The following is a 27346-nucleotide window of genomic DNA, read 5'->3' as shown; positions in this document are numbered from 1 at the left end:
CATTATATTTTTATCATTTACCAGTTTTAAAATGCCCAATCCAAATTGAGAGCCATGTAGTTAAAAAAATAAATTACCCTCTTTAAAAATGTTACTATATGAATGTATTATATACAAAATATTGCCACAGACTCGGCCGACAGTTCTTTTGTCTCACATACAAAGCCAACGTTCTTCTTGGGAATTTTCAGAAAAAAACTAATCTAAATGACAATAAATTATTCTCTTTTTCACCTTGACTGTAAACATATTAATCACAAAAGGGGAAAACAATACAATGACAGCAGCAATTACTTGCAGTGTTTTTAATAACAGAACATGTGTATTGTGTTGTACACAAGTAGCAGAGACTCCTTTACATTTCACCTTTCCTTGCAGTCTTAAAAAAACCAAAAAGAGACACACAATGAGATTAAACCTAAAACTATATTATACATATTATCATAAAACTATAATAAAATGTAAATGTTAATGTTAAAATTTAGACTGCATTTATAAAACTCTTTTTATAAACAAAATTTGCATTACAGGATGTAAGCTTTAAATGTTTGAAAACTACTTATATCTCACTGACCAATATTTAACATGAAACAATCTGAACACTGAATGCTTTCTTTAGAAAATCTCAGATTTATAAATACTTAAGTATTTTTTTTACATTATATTTTACGTTTTATTAAATTGCGTAGTCTTAAGCAAAAAGCAAAAAAAAAAAAGCAGGAAAAAAAAATCTTCACTTTTTTTAAAATCCATCAGGTTTATTTCCATTTTTATTAAAGGCTGAAAGTGTTCACATATTGTTGAATCCCATCATTCATTTCATGTTGCCAGACGCCCCTTTCTGAAACTGTCTCATCATCGACTGTAGACCAGCCATGCCACCTACAGCAATACAAAAACATTATCACCTAAAAGCCTCATCACAATAATTAATAAAAAACATTTCTTTTTAGACAAATGTGTTCAAGGCATTTAAATATTTATATTTAATATAATATGGAGTAGTGCATACCCATGTGGTGCAGCAGTCTGGGATCCATCATCTTTGCCATCTGCTGGTTCAGTTTGGCCATCTGAGATGGGTTAACGTTCTTGGACATATCGCCTCCTGTAAACAAATGTGACAGCGTACAGCACAGTTGTAAAATGCCAATAACAATGTGAGAAAGTTGCTCCCAAAATCATGTGTATGTACATAAGAAATTGTGTATCATATGGAACATACCTTTAAATAAACCTTTAATGCCACCCTTTTTTTTGACCATCTGAGCAAATTTCGTGTACTGGGTAAGTAGTTCCTGCACGTCTCTGGTGGCTACACCTGCACCCCGTGCCACCCTCTGAACCCGGTTTTGCTGCTTACTGAACAACTTTGCACCATCTTTGTTGTCCAGTTCTGCAATGAGTAAACAATCTTTTAATAATACTGTTTATACCAATTTTTGACTAAATTCTCAAATCGTATTAATCAGAACTTCTATATCAGGCTCTGACAATAAAACCGTTTATAATTCAAATCACAGGTCTGAGGATTAAGGTGACTTTCTAATACATGCGCAACTGCTCATTTTCAGTGTGAACGTACAGTAAATGCTCCACATTATCTAAACCTACTAATAAACAAATCCATCATTTGTTAAACAAACCAAATCATTGATATGTTAGCTTTTTTTTTTCATGTTTTTGTTTATTTTTTGTTAAGAAGCTTTCTGTGGCAAGCTGTAACTAAGATTTCCACCAGTGTTTCCATAAGTGTTTAGGTATAGGTAGATATTTTTTAATTCATTTTTTTAATCATTTTCTAAAACACCATGCATCCAAAGTAAAAAGTTACAAAAAAGGCATACCTTGGTCATTCATACTGTCCATTATGGTCAGAAATTTATTTAGCCTGGCCACAGACTTCTGTTCATTGTCTTTACTCAGGAAGTCTGTTCCAAAGCCTGGGATCATACCCTATATAAAAAACAAAACACTGATTCATTCAGCTTCAGACATTAAGAATGATACATTGTATTCATGGCTATAAGCCGTACTATGATTTGCCCAAAGGGTCCCATTTTCATGATGTTCTGGAACTGCTCATACATGTCCCTGAGTGTGAACTGACCTAGAAGTTGATTGAAGAGTAATTAGAAAATAACATGGCAACAAGCAAACAGCATCTGCTACATAGTCTGACTGATTTAATGTGGGTGGATCTATTAACTATGTATCTCTCTCTGAATACATATACACTATATGGCCAATCTTTGACCATCACAATTCAGATTAAAGTATCTTAATTTCTGTTATAATGAGCTCCACTGAAGAGCATTAGTAAGGTCTGGCACTGATGTTATGGGGTACCAGATAATCTTAATGGTGTTCAGTGAGCTTGAGATTAGGGCTCTGTGCAGTACACATCCATGCCAGAATTCTTGGCAAACCGTGTCTTCATGAACTTTGAATATTGTCATGTCTGGGCACTTCAGTACCACTAAAGAGATGTTAAATTTTAATGCTACATGTACTGCTGTGGGCTTCCAACTATGTGTCAAGAGTGTGACAATCAGGTGTCCACATACTTTGAACCATCAATTGACTGACCTGATAAAAATGGGTGTCTAATCTAATCTTAAACTAATGTTATCTAATTTAATCTAATGGTAAACCTGCACTATTCAGGGATCTGTTCAATGCTTCATCTTACCATGTTTAAGTCTGTCAATTGTCAGTAGCTCCACAGTGTCATCAAGTTTGAGTTCATTAAATTTATCTATAAGTCCCTCAATGTCTCCCATGCCTGTAAAGACAAGAGCAACGCAATTAAAAGTAAAAAACTTTTGTGAAAAAATATGAAATAAACATGCAGATGAGGAGAAACTGGAAACTGTACCAAGCAGTTTGCTTATGAAGGGCTGAGTTTTAAAAGGCTCAAAGTCAACAATGTGCTCGCCTGTGCCAATGAAAATGATAGGACTCTTTGTGGCAGCAACTCTGTTCAAAACATTTTATAACAAACCATAAGTTTTACATTTTACAGGCATAAAAATATGTTTTTACCCTAAAGATCAGTTATGTACTTACGCACTAAGAGCACCACCACCTTTAGCATGGCCATCCAGCTTAGTAACAATGACGGACGCCACATCTACCTTGTCTTTGAAGGCCTTAGCCTGAGCCTCACAAGCCTGACCAATAGATGCATCCATCACGTACACGATGTTGTCGGGTTGCTGCAGAAGTCACAAGAGCACAAAAGATATTTCAATACTGGTTGATTTGTTACTACCAACAAGTGTTTTGTTTTACACAACCAGACTGCATCAAACACTTACCACAGCATTCGAAACCTGCAACATTTCTTCAAACAGTGAATCTTCTTGCTTATGTCTTCCGCTAGTGTCAACAATGATTATTTCAAAGTTTTCTGTCTTGAATTTTTCAACTCCCTCAGCAGCTATTATGACTGGATCCATCTCTGTGTAACTGTTGAGGAACAGAAGCTTGAAAATAGTAAAACATTCATGTTCTTAGTCAGAATATTTGTTATAACAGTCGAGAAAACATTACCTTCCATAAAAGGGAATTCTGGCTTTTGTTGCATTTTGTTTAAGCTGATCAAAGGCACCTTATGGGAGAAAAAAAAAGTACAAATATATATTTAATCCACAGTCAACTCTGCTTTACAATCAAAATGACAGAAGTAAACCTCACCTGCTCTAAAAGTGTCAGCACAGATCAAGCATGTTTTCCATCCTTTTCTTTGGTAGTAATATGCCAACTAACAAAACAGTATGAAGAATCACGATTACAAAGAACTCACCAGCTATTTGCTGCATGGCGTTTAAAAATTACGTGGCTTACCTTAGTACATGTTGTGGTTTTTCCACTACCCTGAAGACCAACAAACATGATGATGTTGTTCCTTTCTTTTGTAGGTGTCCATGATTTTACACCAGGGTCCACCAGCTATAGAAAATAAAACATTAAATCATTAAAACTAATCTTGTGAAACCCTTATAATTAGATGTGCATTTGATCTGCATGAAATATTTTAAATTCCATGCAAAAGTTGATTCAATGCGAAGATATCTATATACAGAGTAATCCAGACTAATTACCAAAACCTTCAACTTTACACTTGTAAATTCTCTGATCAGTCAGAAAGTGGTGATACATTTTCTACAACAGCAGCCGGGACAGCTGTGATGGGTGATCAAAAACACATGAATGCAATAATGTGTTATCATTTAGTAACATCTTTTTCAGAATCTACCATATAGAGGATGCAGCATATAACCAAATAATAATAATAATGGAATATGGAATGTTTTGCTATTATACAAAGTAAAATGTATAATCAAAAGCAGGCAATTATTTAACATTTATGGAAGGAGACTCCAGTGTCAGAGCTTTGTAACAGTAAGTTTCCTCCACAGGAGTCACAGCACAGAGAATTTGCCTTGTCCAGTTTCTCGGTTAAAAGCAGTGAGAATTTCCTGTCCTATTAAATAAAAAAAATAGAGAAGAAGAGAACCAACTCTTCATATACTTGTGTTGTGGACGTTTCAAAATGTAACTAAAACTCTTAAAATCACGTTTTGAAATACGTTTTGTTAACAAATTTATGTTAATACATTTAAAAAAAATATATAATTGTGCTGATATAATTAACTCTTGTTTGGTAATAGCCATTTAGAATTGTCCTGCACTCATCTCACACTGGTGTGTATTGCATTTTATGTAGGCTTTTGTACTGTTGCGTGCTGCACCATGTTCCTAACATTTCTTACAAATCCATAGGTTAAAAATGACAAGTTAAATAAAAACTGACTATTTTCTTACAACACACCTTAAAGTGTTCTTTGTTAATTAAATAATGCCACTGTGTATTAAGTGAGCACAAACCTTAACAAGCTCCTTGAAAACAGCATGCTGGATCATTCGCCTCTTATTCAGCCCAGAGGGCATGTTCTCAAGGTCAATGGTTGCCCTAAGAATGATTAAATATAATTATTATATATATTATATATTTATTATATTATATATTATATAATTATTTTTATTTTATTCATTGCAGGAAATAAAGACGACATGGATTTTTTTTTAAATCCACCTGTACGTACTTGACATTTTCTCTGAGCTGCTTCACCAGTTTGATGTTCATGTCAGCTTCTAACAGGGCAGCACAGACCTCTTTTAGCATAGCATTTAAAACCTGCAGAAGAGAAGAGAATCACAATGCCCTGAACAATCTTTAAGAGGAAAATTGTGCTGTTAAAGAGAGTCTGCGTTGTCAAATATACAAATGCAAAGAAATGTTCTTGTACCTCTTCGTTGATAATGGTGGCATTGCTGAGGGAGCGCAACGCCGCTGTTATCTTCCTTCCCATGGCTGCTAACACCATGTTTGCACTTTAAATAGGTAGCGGCCTATGACAGATCAAAACAGTGACCTAATTTTACAAATATGTAGCAATTAGTAATGGACTTCTTATTTTCAACTCCATACATATAAGGAGAACCCCACAGCTTCCCAAAAAAAGGCTGAAAAGTGCATTTGAGCATTATCTAATATACAAACCCGATTTCAAAAAAGTTGGGACACTGTACAAATTGTGAATTAAGACAGAATGCAATGATGTGGAAGATTCAAATTCCAATATTTTATTCAGAATACAACATAGATGACATATTAAATGTTTAAACTGAGAAAATGTATCATTTTAAGGAAAAAATAAGTTGATTTTTAATTTCATGGCATCAACACATCTAAAAAGAAAGTTGGGACAAGGCCATGTTTACCACTGTGTGACATCCCCTCTTCTTTTTATAACAGTCTGCAAATGTCTGGGGACTGAGGAGACAAGTTGCTCAAGTTTAGGAATAGGAATGTTGTCCCATTCTTGTCTAATACAGGCTTCTAGTTGCTCAACTGTCTTAGGTCTTCTTGTCGCATCTTCCTCTTTATGATGCGCCAAATGTTTTCTATGGGTGAAAGATCTGGAGCATTCCTGTATGTGATGCAGTGCCGTCTAAGGGCCCGAAGATCAAGAGGATCCAGTATGGTTTTCCGGCCCTACACACAGAGATTGTTCCAGACTCTCTGAATCTTTGGATGATATTATGCACTGTAGATGATGATAACTTCAAACTCTTTGCAATTTTTCTCTGAGAAACTCCTTTCTGATATTGCTCCACTATTTTTTGCCGCAGCATTGGGGGAATTGGTGATCCTCTGCCCATCTTGACTTCTGAGAGACACTGCCACTCTGAAAGGCTCTTTTTATACCCAGTCATGTTGCCAATTGACCTATTAAGTTGCAAATTGGTCCCCCAGCTGTTCCTTACATGTACATTTAACTTTTCCGGCCTCTTATTGCTACCTGTCCCAACTTTTTTGGAATGTGTAGCTCTCATGAAATCCAAAATAAGCCAATATTTGGCATGACATTTCACTTTTAACATAAGATATGTTATCTATATTCTATTGGGAATAAAATATAAGTTTATGAGATTTGTAAATTATTGCATTCCTTTTTTAATTCACAATTTGTACAGTGTCCCAATTTTTTGGAATCGGGTTTGTAAAATACGGACTTTATGAGAGGAAACAGGTATAAAAGTTGCTTTGCCTAAGATCTTCTGAGCTAGCAACACTGTAATCAGTACCCAAGATCAGTGTAAGACTGCTCGGGGATTATTTGGAAACACTCAACTACTTGTGCGCTTTCTTGTTGTGTATGCTAGCACTCCTGACCAGAGCAGCTAAAAACACCACGGAGGGTGCAAAGCCCCAAGTGAGCTGCTATGGCCGATTAGTGCTTTTGATGTAACTCGATATAAAATGTGTTAAAATACCAACACTGTCTCCTCCCTAATTTGAAGTATCTCACTGTACATGCGCTTCACAAACAGAAATATTGTGATTGGATATTCAATTTGCAACACTTATAGTAAAATGTCTTCTGATATTGAGCAGCACAGACTGTCAGGATCGTACTAAACTGTTTAATTGGATGAAACACTCAGGTGATTCATTTATGTATCAACTAAGTGTAGTGGTCATTGTTCTGCATTGCGATATTTTTATTATGTGGGTTGTTTAAAAATAAGCACTTCCCCACCAAACTGTTCTTTACTCTTTAGCAAAACACATATTAGCATCGTTAGCGCTCTTCCTGCCTTGGCCCTCCTCTATAATCAGAGGTGCCTTTGAGTTCCAATTTCACTCAACCACTAATGCCATACATACACCAATCAGGCATAACATTAGAACCACAGGTGAAGTGAATAACACTATCTCTTTATCATGCCACCTTTTACATTAGGCAGCAAGTGAACATTTTGTCCTCGATGTTGATGTGTTAGAAGCAGAAAAAATGGGCAAGCGTAAGAATTTGAGCGAGTTTGACATGCGCCAAATCGTGATGGCTAGACGACTAGGTCAGAGCATCTGCAAAACTACAGCTTTTGTAGGGTGTTCCTGGTGTGCAGTGGTAAGTATCTATCAAAAGTGGTCCAAGGAAGAAACAGTGGTGAATAAAAGGATCATGGTTGGCCAAGGCTCATTGATGCATTTGGGAGTGAAGGCTGGCCCGAGTGGTGTGATTCAAAAAGAGCTACTGTAACTCAAATTGCTGAAGAAGTTAATACAGGTTCTGATGTATGAGGCTGCGGAGCCACAGACCAGTCAGGGTGCCTATGCCCATCAAAATGTTATGCCTGGTCGGTGTATATGATAACAAGTTTGACAACGTGCTCATGTACAAAATATTAAACAATACAGGATAAAAAAAAAAGAACATTAGCATAACTGTGTAGCAGATTATGTATTAGCATCACTAGCGCGCTTTCCTGCCTTGTCTGTGAATCTCACAATACATAACGTTATTACACCAGGTCATTGATTAGAAAACGCACTGTTCACAGTGGACTCAAATATCATGTAATGCATATGCGAGATAACCCTGAACTCCTAGTTATACAACTTTACAGCAGCAGCTTCAGCCACCTGCTTTACAGCGTATCTGAACACCGCCATGTTTTAACTGAAAAATGTCCTCCTAATCAAACTCATTAACTTCATTAAATGGTATTCAACTAACTTGAATTGACTATTAAACATGACTACATTGGTAATGATGCCCCATTTTACTATTTAAACCGGAAACATTTCATATTTGAGGCATTAAAGCGCAGCAGGGAATCCCACCTTTGCTCTCTAACAGCTGCTGGAACTGGCTGAGTTCCGCTCGCGCTCAAGTTGGAAGACACGCTTGCTATTGTGACGTCAGCCAATAGGTGCACTGTAACCATTACCAACTCGTAATCGCTTCCCAGACAAAAGCTCCGATAACAAGCAATGACATGTATTAAGATAAAATACATTAACTACAAAAATAGTATTCATAAAAAATACAAATAAATAATAATATATATATATATATATATATATATATATATATATATATATATATATATATATATATATATATATATATATATATATATTTATATTTATATTTATATTTATATTCTGTGTGTAATGTTTTAGATGATCTAGATAATTACTTGGCTGACAGAAAGCTATAATCCAAAGCATTGCAGATGACCTCAGGTGTGCAGTTTTCAGTGAGGTCTGAAGGTTTGCAGTTTCTTGTTTTCTTGTTTTAGTGTCATGCTGTAACAGGTGTTGTTTTACTGTCATGATGTCCAGTGAGGATACAGCATACATAAACTTTCTTTACAGTTCTGCGCTTCCAGTTTAGTTGTAACAGTTTGGGGGGGAAAACATATCGGTGTCTATATACTTTTGGGGGGAAAATGTGTATTAATTACTTTTCTTTTTCTATGACTTTTAATCGACTTTTTAATCGTAAATGTCAATTAAACTATTAATCACTGACATTGGTCTAATATGCTTTTTTTTTTTTAGCAATATTGTGTAGACAGAACTCATCATGTCCCTTGTTTTTAAAAATCCCTTGATATTTCATGACACAAACGTGAATATTTAAACAGATTTTATTATTTATTTATATATAAGAAACACTAAAATAAGTTAATGCGATTAAAAATTAATCGCAACAATAGTGAAGCAGTTCAAACGCACAAAGGGGTGAAGCCCAAATCCAGGCGTCTCGCTGTTAGCGGTGGACATATGAGTGACATTAAATTGAACCAATAGGAGATGAGAAAACATTAAACCCCGCCCATAGCGCTTCCTTGTCGGTTACCGAAGTAGAAGGAATCAAAACTTGTCGTCAACACGCGCATCCCGCCGGAGGAGTCGGGCAAGTCCGGACTTTCACCTTTATCCAGTGAAAAGTATTACTTATCGTGTATTCTATAACTGCGAAATGTGTTTGTGAGCATTTGTGGTTTTACCGCGCACGACTTTTTGATCGTAGTTAGTGAGATAAAACCAGTCGCTGATAGAGAGAGTGCTCTGGTGTGTGGGCTGTCTGGCTGTAACGTCACAGTACGACTGGGAAGCGTGTGTCATTAACAAAGGCTGTATTTCCTCTCGAAATGTGTCGCCTTTAGCGCTTTTTTAATCAGCGCTCACTGTGATCAGGTTCAGAGACTTCGTGTAGTGACTTTCCCCTACTGTTACTAGCGTACGAGCTCAAAATATAACAGTTCTGACTTTCCGTTTCCCTCCTTTTTTTTGAAAGTCTAGGACACTACACCGGACAGCACCGAGAGACACAGAGAGAAAAGAAACCAAGATGCCGCTTCTCCACAAAAAGCCCTTCGTCAGACAGAAACCTCCTGCTGACCTCAAACCGGACGAAGAAGTTTTCCTCTGTAAAGTCACCCACGAAATCTTCCGGACCTACGAGTGAGTCCTGCTGCTTGTGTAAACCGAGCGCCGTTTCGAACTTTGTTGATACGTGCTTGTGGATGTTAGCGGGTTATGCTAGCGAATGGCATTGAAACTGTGATGAAGTCGGGCGACGCAGTGACGTCGAGGAAAGTTTTTCGTTCAACTAATTCACTGGTGTTCGTTATTTCGTGTTCGGGCATCACTTTCGTTTCATTTGGTCTACTTTGCGGTCTTACAAACGTAACACGGTGTAATGGGATACTGTAAGTGATTAGACGTGTTGTTCCGAAGTGGCAGGTGTAAGTAGTGTGGATAAATGTACTAGCTTAGCTGAGCTAGTAGCTAGGTTACGCACCAGCACCTCGTCTCTAGGCCAGTGTGATGGTAGCTAGCTCAGGGTTAAACCAGCTTCAAAATGTACGAAAGTCATGTGTGTGTGTCGAGGTGTTGCTCAACTTTGACGTTAATTTCGTGTAGCTTGTCAGTGTAGTTAAAGAACAGCGTCCCTTTGTCGGGTTTCAGGTGCTGTTAACTTCTGACCGCTCACAGGATGTTTTGCTAGAAACGTGGTAGCGGCTATTGTTGGAAAATATATACCTGTGACTGTGTCCCTAACCTAAGTTCCAGTTTATAGTCACTATTACTAGTTCTAATCTGTCTTTAGTGGAAATAGATACGACGAATTGCTGTTCACTTTTCATAAAAGTATGTTATTAGACAATTCGAGTTAACTAATGGTGTATGGACTCACACCTTTTACTGCACTGTACCTCAGCTTTTAGTTTATGAGGAACACTTACACTGCTTGGCTTGTATGTAGATTTACCACACATATCTCCAATCGATGCCTGAACTCTATCTATTCTATTCGTCACCATGTCATGGTGTTTTTATGTAACACCAGGTTTCTGGAGAAACGTCTCATTTCACTGTATATATATACATGTTTGAAATGGCAATAAAAGCTTCTTGACATGACTTGGTTCACCCTGTGTATCATTTGAAATCAAGCCGTCATGAAACCATAACCTCGGTCTCTTGATTCACTGTGGTTTCAAGACTAGCACAAGGTTCCATCCCTGGTTGTTTGTTTTTCCTCTTCTTCAAATCCCATGATCAGATCAGCAGCAGATTAAGATGTCTTTTTGGTGCTTGTGTTTAGAGCGTGTGAAAAAAGCTCCTGAAAATAAAGTGTATATACTGTGGGTCTAGAACGGTCTGCTAGAGATTGACTAACAACTTGTATACAGACTGTAGGATCTTAATTGCTGTTAACCAGGTGGTTTAAATAATCCCTAATCAGGTGTGCCCTTAGTGTGGTCCATTTCTGCTGATGGTTAGAGTAAAATGTGGGCTGGCAAATTACATGACAGCAGGCAGATTAACCCTCATGTATACTCACCTGGAACACTTAAACATCAACTGACAGACACAGCAGTGTAATTTAACAGATCAAAACAAATGCTTGGAAAAATACTGTAACAGCTCATCAATGGGCAAAACTGACTGACTCATTTTTTCCCTACACCTAATTGATCCAATTTCAAAATGTCTGTTTTATTAACCTGCATGTTTTCATGTTAGTTTATAACATTATATTTATATGTTAAATGCTCTTTTTCCAGTGAATTCTTTGAGAGGACCATTCTCTGCAACAGTCTGGTGTGGAGTTGTGCAGTGACTGGCAAGCCTGGCCTCACTTATCAGGAGGCCTTGGAAAGTGAGAAGAAGGCCAAGCTTAATCTGCAGAGCTTTCCAAAAGCTTTACTCCTGCCTCTCTTACACCTGACTGCTCTTACTCAGCGCACACGGCTGCATGAGATATGCGATGATGTCTGTGCTTTTATCAAAGAGCGGTTCTTTCCAGGAGAGATGGTTGACATTGTCACTCGATCTGGTGCAAGGTAATGTACTGAATGCTTTGTAATTTCTGTGTGAGCTGTACTATGGTGGTCCTATGCCAAAAGGTCTAGCCTGCATATGTGCAATACAATAATACGTTTTTTTGAATACTTAATTTCTGTAATAATCATGGTAGTATGGCTGCTTTTGCAAAGTATATAAATAACAACAAAGGTATATAAATAAATTAGAGCTGCAACTAACGCTTATTTTGATAATAGTTTAGTCTGACAACTATTTGTTCCAGATTAATCGAATAATCTTTTATATTAGACGTTTTGCTTATTAAAACTATATGAAACTAGTTCAGGTTACTCATGTATAGCAGTGTACTCTTCAATTTAAACATTTTAAAGCTAATAGTGGCTGCTTGTTGAGAAGTACATGGGCTATTTCAGCATGCAAGGTGAAGCATTTTGTGTAAATCAACATTTGTATTGTATTTTGCAGATGGTAAGTTGACAACTGTGCTTAAAAAAATCTATATAAAATATAATACAACATTATTTTGACAATTTTTGTTCAAAAAGACATTTTGTTAATTTGTGAAGATATAAGCATCTGGAATATATAATAAATTGAATCTTGTAATAGATTATTAAATTATATATGCATAAATTAAAAATACAAACATTGAAACAAGCATTTGAACGTAGTAAAGCTGCAGTCAATCACATTTGAAAACAGAAGTTACTGTTGTAATAGACAAATGCTGTAATAGACAGTAATAGAAATGCAGCAAGCTAACAGGCTTGATTAAAAAAGCAAAAAATAGACATTGGTGTACAAATGCATAAGCATTCGTTGAAAACCACAAGAGTGGCAAAAAATGTAACCGGTTGCTGCTGCTGTTATTTGCACTTTTAGATTAAGTGTTTGTTCGCACCACTTTAATTGAATCCATCACATCGGGTTGCGCAATCATCCCGCTCGCGAGTCACGACAGAACAGATCCAGATCGACTGTCTGAAGCAAACAAACAGTTTACTCATCACTTCACAAACTATACCTTTTTTCACATGATGAGGATTATACAGTTTTTGCTGTAAAGAATGGTGCAGAGCATTAGTCATAGTGTTATCCTGTTGGGTTAGTGAGTATCAGAACTGGGAGAGCCATCACAAGCTGAACTTGCCATTTGGGGATAGCAGATGTGTGTAGGTGGAGCTAAGAGTGACGTTTGAGGTTCCACCCACACAAATTTGAAGTTGTCCCAAAAGTCACAGAACCATTCTGATTGAATTTGTTTTGCTTTTGTTAATTTGCTTATTAAGTCTTTATTCATGTGCTACGTACAGCTTCTTCATATTTATTCATGTTTCGCAGACAACACTACAGGATCCTAGAGGTCATACCACCCCATTCCAACGGGACCGTTAATGGCTATGTCAAACATCGCATAGAGGGAGACTCCATCGTCATCAGTGATAGCGATGACGAGATTATAGTCACATCACCCAAGTCCCCCAAAACAACACCCAGTGGGTAAGTGCACCCTGATGCTTGTTTCAAGTATACAACAGTACATTTTATATTTTGCTGGATTGTATTAACCTGTTTTCATTATTTCCTTTAAAGCAGGAAGAGGAAATCCATCAAACCATCCATGTTTAAGTATAAGGTTCAACTTGTAAGTCCAGAGGGTAGTGAGCCCGTGCTTGTCAAATCGACTCAGATTGTGTAAGTTTGCAGGTTTATTTATTGTGCCTTCAATTTGGGGTTGATTTATTAAATGCTCTTAGAAGTTCAGAATTAATTGTATTAATTAGTATTATTTTGTAATAAAGTTTATTAGAAAAGTTTGTCCATAATGCATCAAATTATTGTTTTTTGTTTTAAGGTGTTATGATAGTGGCTAATAAAATTATCTATTGTATAGTCATTCTTTATATTCCCTATATTAAAAAAATTTGGTAATCTATGTGCATGAATAGAATGTTTTTACCATGGACAGGAGAGATTTAATAAGAGATTTCTGATGTATATTTGATTATGGACAGAAGAAACAGATTCTTCTGTTCAGTTTCTTTACAACCACATAAAATAAACACTGTTGACCTTGTTGTCAGATAATTTCCTTTTATGTCTACTTTGTCCTAGTCTATAAATGCAACTTGTATGTTATGTTTTTACATATTACAAGTAAAACTAATTTTGTTAGTAAATTGCATTTACGTGTTCTCTTTGTTCTCTTCTATTGCAGTCGAAAGAAGAATGTGTTCACTCGAGACAGACTGAAACTGCTACTAAAACAGCATTGTGAATCAGTGAATGGGACCATCAGACTCAAAGTATGCTGCAGTAAATTATTCCTAATTAAAATTTCTATTAATTTCATTTAGTGTCATCTTCTGTGTTAAGTATAAAGCTGTTAAACCTGTTCTATTAAATAGTTGGGATACTTTTAAAGTATTTGTTTTCTTTTCTTTTTTTATTGTAGCCATCAACTGTTGCAACATACAAACTGTCAGAACAAAGTTTCTCCCACTTTTTCCCGGATGAAGCCCCAGTGTTTGTCTTTAGTCCTCCTGGAAAGAGCAGAGTTCGCCCACTGGGTGATGCAGCTCCTGGGCAGGTGGGTGCAGCTGTGGCTCTGCTCTAAATACCTTTTTTCCTTCCTTTTTTTTCCCACTTGACTTGCTGTGGAGTTTTTCTTTAAATATTAGGTTAAAAATAATTGAATAAATGTAACAAAACTTTAAGCAACTCTTAAGGCTTCAGTTTGAAAAGTCCACTGAAGAAACACTATACATTTATTTTGACTTAATGAAGTTAAATTTTCTTTCAGGGTGCAAATGCAATACGAGCTGCAGAAGAAAAATTAAAGCTTTTGCAACAGAAACAAGAAATGATGACAGTCTGTAAGTTGTAATTATTATATATGTTTTGATTAATATATGTACAGTTAATATACATATAATATAAATGTGTGTGTGTAACAATTTATTTGCATATTATTAACCGTTAGCACATGAAAAGGCAAAAATCAAGAAGGAGAGAGAAGATTTGTTGGAAGCCAGAAAAAAAGAGAAGGTGGACAAAGAAAGAAGAAAAGAGGAGATAAAGAGAATGATTGAGGAAGAAAAACAGAAAAGGAAAGAGGAGAAAGAACGCTTAAAGGTTGAGAAAGAGCGGGTAAGTTGAACACCACATCTGGATAACTTTTTTGACCACCATGTTCAATAATGGAACATAAAATGGTATAACATTTAGTTGTATTTTCTCAGGAGCGAGAAAAGTTAAAGGAAGAGAAGAAGAAATATGCTGAACGGCTAAAGTTATGGAGTAAACCTAGAGAGGACATGGAGTGCGATGACCTCAAGGTAGGAGTCTTTCAGTGCCTTAATTACTGCATGTAAGCATATGTTCATAAGAGCCAAATGCAAAACTAGCTCTATTTTTTTTTTACCGGTATTTGTTCATGTATGTGTGTAGGAGCTTCCAACACCAGTTCCAGTAAAGACACGTCTGCCCCCAGAGCTGTTTGGAGATGCATTAATGGTGCTGGAGTTTCTAAAAGCATTTGGAGAGCTTTTTGACCTGATGGATGAATTTCCTGATGGCATTACATTAGGTATGAAAGGAATATTCATTATTTCATAAAAAGTACATGCATATGTAAAATTACTCAACATTAACTGAGCAATATATTTTATCTATAAATAATGATTCCATTTTGTTGTGTTCTGACAGAGGTTCTAGAGGAGGCTCTTGTGGGATGTGATCCTGAGGGTCCTCTATGCGAGCTGCTGTTCTTTTTCCTGTCAGCCATTTTCCAGGCCCAGGATGAGGAGCAGGAGGAAGTTGCTAAAGCGCAAGTAGCTGAGGCAGACACGAAAGGTTTTACATTTATGGAGCTAAATAATTGCTGAATTAGTTTTTGGTGGGTAAATGAGAATTGTGATGATGCACAGAACCACTGGCGAATAAACTTGCCTTTCCAAAACATTGCAGCTATGAAAGCAGGAAACAAATGGTATTGTATAAGTTGCAATTTAACCTATAATACAGAAGCCACACTTGATTATAATAGATATAAAAGTGTTTTCCCAGAAAAGCGCATTCATGTTGGCCTATTTAACTGCTTCAAGAAAGCAATAATGTAAGTTTAATTTGTATTTGTTGTTAGATCTAAGTGAGGCCCTGGATGATGATACTGACCCCACCCAGTCTGCAATCAGTGCAGTAGCCTCACTGGCTGCTGCTTGGCCTCAGCTCCATCAAGGTGAGTACAATGACTTACTTGTGTTCAGTGCAACTTGCTCATGTATTTTAAAATTATTCAATTTCATGTTGAATATTTCTATGATAAAAATTTTTTTCAGGTTTTTAAAAGGGACTTTGCAGGCATTATCTAGATATGAATGGATGGAGGGAGAGATTGAGGGAATGATCTAATCAGTAACTTTGATCAAATTAATCACTTTTATTTAGATGTCTTTTCCTGCCCCATTCAACAAAGTTGTTTATGAGGTCCATGTACTCCATCCCTGATGCGCTTGACCAGCGCAGAGTAATCAGAATGCAGGGTATCTATGAAAGCACTGATGTAGCAGCACTGGTATCTCCAGGAACTTTGTGAGGTCTATGGGTTTTTGTAGTTGTGTAGTGTTGATCTTGTCTTCATTGTTATGGGAACTAGACAGAATGTTTTCGCAGTTTGTTGATGGTTTGGTTGAAGTGGTTGCTTGAGGATTCCACACAGATGTTAGCTCAGGCTTTCAATACACTTGGACAATACAATGCACTTCCCCAAGCTTCAGCTTCTCAAACGATTTCTTAATCTGGCAGGAGTGACCGGTGATAGGTGAGGGGCTTCAGGTCTTTGCCGATCCAGGGTTTGTTATTAGTAGTCGCTCATGTTGTGTATATCCCCCAGCTGGCCCATATAACACTTCTTATTCTGTGAATTTAAATCAGATCAGCAGAGCTTCCTCCACCTCTTATGACCACTATCTTATGGTCTTCTTAATCGCAGACTGCCTTCGGATAACAGGCTGGTATGCGGGTGTCAGTAGAGCTACATAAACCCCAGTGATCCACATATTTGGGAGCCATTACAGATACAGACTGTAATAATTGCTCTATTGCTAGTGTTCCAAATTTGCTAAAAGTGACAGAGCCATACTAAGAACGCAGAAGTAATTGTGCAGTGAGTTAAAAGGGACTTGCAGCATTTCCTCCATTATTTCATAATGTGTCTAATGCACTGGAACCACAGAACAGGTCATTAACTACCTGAGCAACATGCAGCAGAACTGAACTTACAATAAAAAAAAATGAAATAAACATCGGATAATAGAAAAAAGTAATAAAACTAGTTTGTAATCACCATTTATGATCACCAGCACTATATTCTCGTTGATTGTTGTTTACATTTAAGGTTTATTTTACACACATGTTTAAGCACTGCACTAGACAGTGTGAAATCAGTCACCTACAGTTTTTTTTTTTTAATTTAAATTTTTTTAAATGAAATTTTAATCTGGACTCAACAAATGGACTCTGCTGTAATCTGTTCGGACTTTATAACCCTTGAGTTTCTTAAACCTTCGGCCCATATCTTCACAAACTAAATAATATTTAATTTGGTAAGGACAATTGTGTTTTTATTGCCCATTGTGCATATTTTTATATGCCTTCGCCACACATGAAAGGTCGTTATTTGGGCTTAACTCCACAGTCTTACTCAAGATCGAGTTAGGTTAGATCAATACAGTAGCCCTGGCATTTATTTATCAAGATTCACTGTAAACTGGGTCTCTGACTACATTTTGACTGAATTAAACTCCTGTCCCTCTTCACAGGCTGCAGTCTAAAACAGCTGGATCTTGATAGCTGTACCCTATCTGAGATCCTGAGGCTGCATATCTTGGCCTCGGGGGCAGAGTGTAACTACACCAACGCAAAATTCCGCTACCAGAAACAAGGAGGCTTTGGTTCGGCAGATGATCCATGTGTGGAGCTGCGCATGTCTACACCCACCATACTAAAGAAGCTGTCCTGCACGGCTGTTTATGACCTGCTGCCTGGTATGTGCATACTCTAGTACTAGACAAAGTCTAATCATTTGTGTGTTTTACAATGTTTTGCAAATTAAGTTAAACTAATTATAATTAATTATGTTATGCATAATTAACTACAACTGAAATGGAAAAAGTTGGGACACTGGGTAAAATGTAAATAAAAACAGAATGCAATGATTTGCAAATATCTTAAACTCGTATTTTATTCACAATATAACAAACATATCAAATGTTTAAACTGAGGAAATGGATGACAGAAAAAGAGAAGATAATTTTGAATTTGTTGCCTTTAACATGTTTTAGAAAAATATGGGACGAGGCACAAAAAGTCTGGAAAAAGTGTTATTAAAATGTAACATTTGGAGAAACATTTGGCAACTAATTAGGTTATTTGACAACAAGTCAATTAGTTGGTTATAAACATTGTATCTAAGAGATTCAGAGTCTCTTGGAAGAAAGATTGGCAGAGCGTCACTAATCTGTGAAAGACTACAAATTGTCAAACAATTTGTAGAAAATGTTTAACATAAAGTTGCAAACAGTTGGAAATCTCATCATTTACAGGGTGTAATATCAAAGGTTTAAAAGAATTGTAAGAAATCTCTGTGCATAAGGGACAAGGGTTTTTTATAATCTACCTATTTGTAACCTACGTAATTCTGTAAAACTGCTTTGTGGCAGTGTCCATGGTTAAAAACCCTATAGAATAAAAATGGACGTCAATTTTTAACATCTGTTTGGATGTGATCCTGTAGAGATCTGTTTACACTTATGTAGAATGTAGCTGATAAAGCTGATTAAAGTATATTACTAGGGAAAGAAATCTGAGCATGAACAGTGAATTTTGCTTGCAGAAAAGTGGATATGGGTAATGAACTGGGAGAGGCACTTCCTGAAGCATATGAGCATGCTTTGATGTTGGGTCAAGTCATGCATTTTTGATAACTGTCTGTAGCTGTTATAGTTTTTAATGAAAGCTTAAAATTAGAAGCACTCAGTACACTTCCTCTTCAGATTATAGTTTTGTTGTAGTTCAGAATAGTTTTTGTGTGGACTGTTTTTAATGTTTGCTAATCATATCTTGATGATAACAGGAGAGAAACTGAAGCTCCTGCATGCTCTGTGTGGGAAGCTGCTGACTCTTATTTCCACTCGAGACTTCATTGAGGATTGTGCTGATGAGCAGCGAGCTGCCAAGATGGAGCTTCGTGAACTCAAAGCAGAACAGCATCGCAGAGAGAGGGAGGAAGCTGCTAACAGGTATGACCAAGCCTTACCGCATATCACAGCAAACATACATAAAGTAGAAACATTTATCAAACTACCCCCCTCCCCCCCTTTCTTCTTGTACTGGCAGAGTTCGCAAAAGAAAGGAAGAAAAGCTGAGAGAGCAGGAACAGAAACTTAAAGAGAAACATGAGAAACTTAAAGAAGAGGAAGCGAAAAATGACACACACACCGCAGTGTAAGAACCGTAATCGATTTATCAAGTTGAAGCATCATGTTAAAGAACAGCTGATTTGAATCAAATTTCTTGCAGAGATGAGATGGACACTAGTACAGAGAGCCAGGACGGTCATGCAGACCATACAGAGGATGAAGGAGAACCTTTACAGCAAAGCAAATATAAAAAAGGTATAATTACTTGAAGATTCGGCCAAGATTTTCTCCACTGTTCAAACTGTACTTTAATTTTTATGATTTTTTTTCTGACTGTAAATGATAACCATACGTAGGCTTAAAATATGCTATTTTTTACATTATTTCTTTACTGATTTTATGAAGGCCACATGACCTGACTGACATCTAGAACATTATTCGTGTGGCTTGGATTTACACTATTAGCTTTTACCTATAGTGAGCCATTTGTCTGTTTGTCCATGATTAAAATAAGTGGAAAACTTCACTTTATAATATTTATAAATATTTTAAAATATATGATTTTTTTTTTTTGGCAAATTTTTAAAGAGAAACATAAATATGCTGTCCAAAATGTAGAAATGTGGTGAATGTGGAATTTGTTTTACATTGTTAAATAAATAAAATGATATATGCATTATATATTTCAAAACCTAGTTAATGGCAGCACTCCAAAGCTGAAGCAGGCAAGTGAGGAAGAGTTGAAGAATGGCCCCAGCCCAGAGGAGCTAGAACAACAGCAATTAAAGGAGAAGGAGTTATTAGAGCGCATTTGCAAAGCTGCAGCATGCACATATATTTTGCCACTGGGCCGTGACCGTTTTTATCGCCGGTACTGGCTGTTCCCTTCAGTTGGAGCACTTTTTGTGGAGGAAGATTTTTTTGGCCTGACTGAGGACATGCTGGAGCCTTGTCCTGTACCTGAACCCAAAACCGAAGATCTGTGTACACAGAGTCCTGTGAAGACTGGAGAGCTAGCAGAAGAGACCAGGCCAAGCCAGAGCACTTTAGTCCCAGTGAACCGACCCAATCAGTGGTCCTTTTATAGCACATCTGTTGAGCTGGAACAGCTAGTTGAAGCACTGAATCCACGTGGACACCGAGAAAGCACTCTCAAAGAGACTCTATTGCAGGAGAAGGAGCGCATCAATAAGCTGCTTAGCAGTACTTCTGCAGAGCGCTTCCACTACTCAGGTACGGCAAAGAAATAAATTAATAAAATCTGGTCATACCTCTTCAAATTAAAATGTCTTTGATGTTTTTCTTTTAACATATTTGAGCATTTTACGTTGTCAGTCCTTTAAATTCACGTACAGATAAATGTGATGCATTTGCATTATTATTTTTATTTAAGACAATTGCAAAAGATGATTGTGGAGCAAAACATTGACACAAGCATCATTTTTAATATTACTGTAGAATGGTTTTCTGGACCAGCATCTGGCTCGTCATTATTTCGAAGATTTGCTTACGTAAATCTATTTTCGAAATGCAACAGAAAATATTTATTTACATTGCTTGTTTATGCTGGAATTGTAATAAATAATTTGTCTTGCTATTGGATGGGGAATTACCAGTTTATGATATAAAAATGAAAGTTGCAGGTGAATTGCTGCTCTGTAATTTAGGAGATAAAGCACCATTAGAGGCTAAAGGGAATACAGGGAAAGTTAAGAATGGCTCCACTCCTCTGGAAAGCACTGTACCTGCTGAGCGCCACATGGAGAATCGTCTCAGGGATTTGCTGCTGGACATTGAGGACCGTATCTATCAGGGAACTCTGGGCTCAGTAAAGGTATGTCTTTTTCTTTTTTTTTTTTTTAAGTCCTGAAACCCCTGCATTTGTGTTATTACGTTCTGTCTGAATACAGTTATTGTGTATGGGGCTGAAGTGTGAATGATTTATTTAGTTTTCACTTTCTTTTTCTGCTTATATTATCAGGTGATGGAAAGAGGTGCATGGAGAGCAGCACTGGAAAGTGGAAACTATGAACTACTGGTTTCAGAGGGCAAGGAGAGCTGGGTACTCATTGGTGAGGAGGAAGCCATGGAGATAGAGGAGAACCACATAAGAGTAAAAGACAGGTAACTTTAACTGGATTACAACAAAGGGAAAAACAGATTTTCCTGTTTATGTGGTGGTAAAAATTCTCTCAGTCTGTGTTCAGAGGTATTTTTCATTTCTGTGACTAAAATACAAAAACCCAACATCTTGTGATCCTGTTGCTCAGATTGCAGGAGTTAAAGACAGAGAGCCAGAGTGCAGCGTCCACCAGCACTAGCACACCTCAGCCCGTAAACAACAATGTGCACTACCTTGCACGTGCCCTTGCTCAAATTGAGCAGGGAATTGAGCGAAAATTCCTTAAAGCTCCACTGGGTAAGATGACGACTCCTGCTCCTCCTCTTCCAGCTAGCTAATGCTACTTTAAATTAAACCTTTTTCTTCTCTGAAATTTCTTCTGCTGTTGTTTTTTATAGGAGGAATAGTAATATAATATTTGTGCTTTCCTTATTTGTTCATTACTCAGGTGATGAGGAAAGCAAAAAAGACCAAAAAACTAAGAAAAAAGAGAAGAAGAAAGATGATGAACAGTCCAGTGAAAAAGATGGTGAGTGAAATTTTTATTTTTTTTTACACCAAGAATGGACATTTTATGATAATTTTTAAAGATTCACATTCATACAAATTATGAAAGAAATAATTTAAGTGAGGTACTTCTGAACTGCAGATGGAAGTGATTGTGGGCGACAAGTGAAGACTGTCCTGGAGCGCTGGAGGGAATCTCTTCTGACATGCACCAGCCTCTCACAGCTTTTTTTGCATCTGTCTACACTGGAGCGCAGTGTGCTCTGGGCCAAGTCCATCCTGAATGCCCGCTGTAAAGTATGCCGCAGGAAAGGAGACAGCGAGAACATGCTGCTGTGTGACGGATGTGACCGAGGCCATCATATCTACTGTGTGCGCCCAAAGCTGAAAGTACACGATCGTTTTTCTCTTTCTCTCTTCCAAAATGTCACACATCTGTAACATTTTTGAATAACCAAATGTAAATAAGCATGCCTTGTTTTGTTTCCTAGGCTGTTCCAAGTGAAGACTGGTTCTGCCCTGAATGTCGTCCCAAACAACGCTCTCACCGCATAAACTCTCGCCAGCGCTCCTCTATCGACTCTGAGGAGGAACTAGAAGAGGAGGAGTCTGAGGAAGAGGTAGAAGAGTCTGAGGAGGAGGATGAAGAGGAAGAGTCCGAAGATGAGGAATCGGAGGTGGAAGAGAAAGAAAGGTTGGTTGATTTAGTTTGTTTATTGAATTGACTTGTTTGTCATTTTTACAGGAGTTATGAATCCATAAATAAACAATTTTTCACATTTTATCCCAAGTGCTCCCAAGAAAGCTGCTGTGAAGCTTTCTCCACAGACTTCTAAAGGTGGCCGTTCAAGCAATCGATCCAGACAAACTGAATCAAATAATTCTGCACCACAGAGCCAGCAGAACACGCCCAAACAAAACAGCTCCTCTGTTAAAGGAGGCTCTAAAAACTCAGGGAAGAAAGTCACTCCAGTGTCCAATGGCAGGCCCCCGCCTCGGCCTGGGAGCCGATCCAGTGCCCGTCTGAGCTTGGAGGCGATGAACATAAACAGCACCACAAATAAAAGCAGCCCTCAACCAAGTCCCTCTGCAGCTCACACAGAGTCCAGGAAAAGAGCCAGTTCAGGTTAGCTGTCAATAAATAATCCAATTCTATTTAACTACAATTTTTTTTTTATCCATTTGTTGATGTTTGATATAAACAATCATTGTGCATCACAAATATTATTACCTAGGATTTTAGGGATCTTAAATACAGTGGAACCCGGTTATGTCGATGTCCTAGGGGGTCGCCAAAAAGCATCGAGGTAACCGATAATCGAGATAAACAAAATCAGAATGGCGGCAATATATTAACGTGCTTGAAATTTCTTTATGTACATGATGTGCGTTAATAAATGAGAATGTGCATGCACGTGTTTTTGAAGGGTTTTTTTATACAACAGCGTTGCCGCGATTTGTTTGATGAAGGCATGCTATAAAAATACATACAGTACATGTTTATCTGTCATGAATCCACCTGCCACGCCCCCTTCGGCCCCCTTTGGCGTGGCAGGTGTTTTCTCGGCCGCTTTCTCTGAAGCTCCTGACTTCAATCGCGCACTTATGGTGCTCGTTTAGCATCGTTTAGCTCCTATTTAAACTTCCACACTCTCACTGTCCATTATTGTTGGTATTTGTTGGTTCACGGCGGTCGTTGTTATCGCTCATGTGTATCCCGGTACGTGTCTTCCCACCGGCACTCTCTCACCGGCTGCGCTTTTCTTCGCCCCTACTAACACTACGAACACTAGCACTAACTAACAGCAGAGATTCACCAGTATACAATACAACACCTGTAGCAGCTGTAAGCCTTGATTTTTCCGCCACTTCCGCGAAGTTCTTCTGCGGCTGCACCGAAATAACCAACGTTAAATGGCAAATTTTTCCCCCCTTGTGCTCAAGATATTAGGGTTCAGCGACATAAAACCTAACCGACATAAAACCTAACCGATAAAAAATGCTTAGAAAAAGCGAGAATTTGGCGGTTCCACTTCAAAAACGTCTACTTAATAGGGTTGTCGAGGTAACCGAGGGCGAGATAACCGGGTTCCACTGTACTTTTATGAGAAATGTGCATATGTTCTTTCTTACTGATGGCTATTTATATTAAACCAATACTTTTGTGTATTACTACTTTGGTTATCAATTGCTTCACTGCTTCTGCAATTTTATGTTTCTCCAGCAGAGGTCTCCCTTAAAAATAAGATGTCCTTGGTCCCAAGCAGCTCTTCCTCTAGCCGCCGCTGCTCTGGGAGAAATCTTGGTGTTCATGAGCTGTCAGTGTGTGAACAGCTTACAGTGGACCTGGTTAGACATGAGGATAGCTGGCCCTTCATGAAACTTGTATCTAGAACTCAGGTACACCACACAAAAAAATAAAATATATATATATATATAATGTGTAATATGTAGTCTTCCCAGTCAATCGAGTATCCTTCTTAGTAAATAAAACATTTGTTTTAAAAAAGCTTTTTCCTCCATAGTATATCTTCTCATTGGACAATACTATAGAAATGAACTGTCCTCTGAAAATAAAACAAAATACAGCCATTATTGTCAAAATAGCTGGCAACAAAACACCCTTTGTGAACATGTCAAAACTGTGTCCAAAGTGTCAATGTTTTGTCACAAGCTGCTCTGTGATGCACACTGACTACTCTAAAGTACAAACCCGATTCTAAAGACGAAATGCAATGATGTAGAAGTTTCAAATTTCAATATTTTATTCAGAATACAACATAGATGACATATCAAATGTTTAAACTGAGAAAATGTATCATTTTATAGGGAAATAAGTTGATTTTCAATTTCATGGCATCAACACATCTCAAAAAAGTTGGGACAAGGCCATGTTTACCACTGTGTGACATCCCCTCTTCTTTTTATAACAGTCTGCAAATGTCTGGGGACCGAGGAGACAAGTTGCTCAAGTTTAGGAATAGGAATGTTGTCCCATTCTTGTCTAATACAGGCTTCTAGTTACTCAACTGTCTTTGGTCTTCTTTGTTGCATCTTCCTCTTTATGATGCGCCAAATGTTTTCTATGGGTGAAAGATCTGGACTGCAGGCTGGCCATTTCAGTACCCAGATCCTTCTTCTACGCAGCCATGATGTTGTAATTGATGCAGAATGTGGTCTGGCATTGTCATGTTGGTAAATGCAAGGTCTTCCCTGAAAGAGATGACGTCTGGATGGGAGCATATGTTGTTCTAGAAATTGGATATACCTTTCAGCATTGATGGTGCCTTTCCAGATGTGTAAGCTGCCCATACCACACTCACTCATGCAACCCCATTCCATCAGAGATGCAGGCTTCTGAACTGAGCGCTGATAACAACTTGGGTTGTCCTTCTCCTCTTTAGTCCAGATGACATGGCGTCCCAGTTTTCCAAAAAGAATTAAAAATTTAGATTCGTCTGACCACAGAACAGTTTTCGACTTTGCCACAGTCTATTTTAAATGAGCCTCGGCCCAGAGAAAAACCCTGAACTTCTGGATCATGTTTAAATATCGCTTCATTTTTTGACCTAGAGTTTAGCCGGCAACGACGAATGGCACAGTGGATTGTGTTCACCAACAATGTTGTCTGGAAGTATTCCTGAGCCCATGTTGTGATTTCCATTACAGTAGCAAGTTGCAAATTGGTCCCCCAGCTGTTCCTTATATGTACATTTAACTTATCCAGCCTCTTATTGCTACCTGTCCAACCTTTTTTTTTTTTTTTTTTTTTTTTTGGGGAATGTGTAGCTCTCGTGAAATCCAAAATGAGCCAATATTTGGCAAGACATTTCAAAATGTCTCACTTTCAGCATTTGATATGTTATCTATATTCTATTGTAAATAAAATTATAAGTTTAAGATTTGTAAATTATTGCATTCCTTTTTATTTACAATTTGTACAGTGTCCCCATGTTTTTGGAATCAGGTTTGTATATCCAATTTTAATTTCTATAGTATTGTCTCTTGAGAAGATATACTAAAGTGGTTGCTGAAATGTGAGGGATGTACTAACACATTTGTGAGATACCGTGTGTGTGTGCATATCAATTAATTGATTTTTTTATTTATAACACCCATGACACTGTGTTTATTTCTGTTTCTTGCATTAGGTACCCGATTACTATGATATCATCAAAAAACCTATTGCTTTGAGTATCATCAGAGAAAAAGTGAACAACTGTGACTACCAAACTGCATGTAGGTTTGTCTGCTGACATAATCTGGTTAAATAGATGAATCTACAGTTATATTGATTTTCGATGCAGCTCTGCCATCACAGGTACAGACAACTGCACCACACAGTCATTTCTCACTTCTGCATGTTTTTACAGCGGAGTATGTCGATGATGTGGAGCTGATGTTTTCCAACTGCCTTGACTATAACCCTCGTAGCACCACTGAAGCCAAGGCTGGTATCAGGCTTCAAGCTTTCTTCCACTCTGAGCTACAGAGACTCGGCCTGGCTGAGCGAACAAGCCCTCCACAGAAACGATCCAGAATGTAAACCAAACTGCTAACACTGGAACGTCATAAATACAACAGACTTTAGACAAACAAGAGACTACATGTATGGATGAATTCATGGGTTGATGCACGTAGGCATATTGGCTTTGTCTAATGTGTTGCATGAAAAACCTGTTCTGTAGGGGACAATAAATTGCACTGTGTTCTGGAATATCCTTACTTTCCCTGACTAGGAGCAAAAAACTTTCTATATGGTGCATTTGTATTTTATATATTGACTGCAGTTCTAGACTACTGTGTATAGATTATTAATAACATAATTTACATGTGTTAAAGATTTTTTGCAACTTAAAGGAACAAATAGCATTTTTCTTTTGTTATGGTTGTGAATAATAAAATAAAATAAAAAACTATTTGTTTAAGTAATTCCCTGTAGCTTGGTTAAACACTACATAGGGACCAAGACCTGCTTCGTTTTTTCCTGTAATGCTGTCCACAATATTTATTTTAGTTCGGGATATACTTTGGAATTTGCTTTATTTATGAAATATTGTTTTTTTTTGTTTTGTTTTGTTTTTTTTATAGCTTGTTTGTGTATTGTTTTGTAAAGTACTACAAGTGTTGGTAGAACTTTACCAGGGTATCTGGGTAAATGGATGTTTTTCTCTCAGAATATTTTCCAGGTTGTTCTTCATATTTTAAAAAACTTAAATAAATTGTTTTTTCTGAATGTGTTACGTACAGTGTTGCAAATTAACATTTTACAGCGTTCTAATAACAATCAGATATGGAGTTTTCTTTAAAGACAACAATGTCTTGAAATAAATAGTGGAATTACCTGCAATAATCTTGTATAAGTGGTACTACAAAGTACATCATTTCTACTGTGGCTTGATCAGTGTATCCATGGCACAGTAAGTGACGTTGCAGTGATGTCTGTGCACTTATTCATGCTGACATTAGCGTATTATTGCTACAAAAGACACCACTGCAGCTGTGCAATGATGACCAAGTGTAAATTTGCAATGTAAACCAGTGTACAATGGTAGTCACGCGTTCATTTGCACCACAAAAAAATGCATACTG

At 37.3% G+C, this 27346-nt stretch overlaps 2 protein-coding genes across 7 annotated transcripts; one reads left to right on the top strand and one right to left on the bottom strand.

The window, feature by feature from the left end:
• Window positions 1-290: 290 nt before the first annotated feature.
• On the bottom strand, window positions 291-8236 carry LOC124389625 (signal recognition particle 54 kDa protein-like). Its single transcript, XM_046855024.1, has 16 exons — window positions 8201-8236; window positions 5316-5418; window positions 5112-5203; window positions 4894-4978; window positions 3850-3954; window positions 3700-3766; window positions 3556-3613; window positions 3321-3471; window positions 3070-3218; window positions 2879-2979; window positions 2693-2785; window positions 2037-2110; window positions 1848-1956; window positions 1226-1396; window positions 1013-1108; window positions 291-882 (listed from the first exon to the last, which is right to left on the bottom strand). Exons 2-16 carry the CDS (start codon window positions 5391-5393, stop codon window positions 815-817), a joined length of 1497 nt encoding a protein of 498 aa, XP_046710980.1. The 5' UTR covers window positions 5394-5418; window positions 8201-8236; the 3' UTR covers window positions 291-814.
• Window positions 8237-9161: 925 nt separating this feature from the next.
• baz1a (bromodomain adjacent to zinc finger domain, 1A) lies at window positions 9162-26993 on the top strand. Of its 6 annotated transcripts, none has more exons than XM_046855866.1 (28): window positions 9162-9315; window positions 9666-9832; window positions 11443-11721; window positions 13046-13204; window positions 13298-13399; window positions 13923-14010; window positions 14160-14294; window positions 14508-14580; window positions 14688-14854; window positions 14947-15042; window positions 15155-15293; window positions 15413-15559; window positions 15849-15944; window positions 17527-17751; window positions 18840-19005; window positions 19103-19210; window positions 19286-19380; window positions 19822-20358; window positions 20793-20959; window positions 21107-21249; window positions 21396-21544; window positions 21696-21776; window positions 21897-22144; window positions 22246-22448; window positions 22546-22880; window positions 23979-24154; window positions 25906-25993; window positions 26128-26993. In XM_046855866.1, the coding sequence occupies exons 2-28, from the start codon at window positions 9720-9722 to the stop codon at window positions 26298-26300; spliced, it is 4488 nt and encodes a 1495-aa protein (XP_046711822.1). In that variant the 5' UTR covers window positions 9162-9315; window positions 9666-9719; the 3' UTR covers window positions 26301-26993. The 6 variants fall into 6 exon arrangements, with proteins under 6 accessions (XP_046711822.1, XP_046711823.1, XP_046711825.1 ...); XM_046855867.1 differs by having other exon boundaries at window positions 9207-9315; window positions 9671-9832; XM_046855869.1 differs by having other exon boundaries at window positions 9264-9281.
• The last annotated feature ends 353 nt before the right edge of the window (window positions 26994-27346 follow it).

The sequence above is a fragment of the Silurus meridionalis genome, chromosome 8 (genome assembly GCF_014805685.1).
Source record: "Silurus meridionalis isolate SWU-2019-XX chromosome 8, ASM1480568v1, whole genome shotgun sequence".
Lineage (NCBI taxonomy): Eukaryota > Metazoa > Chordata > Actinopteri > Siluriformes > Siluridae > Silurus > Silurus meridionalis.
This window is presented reverse-complemented; position numbering and strand designations above follow the sequence as displayed.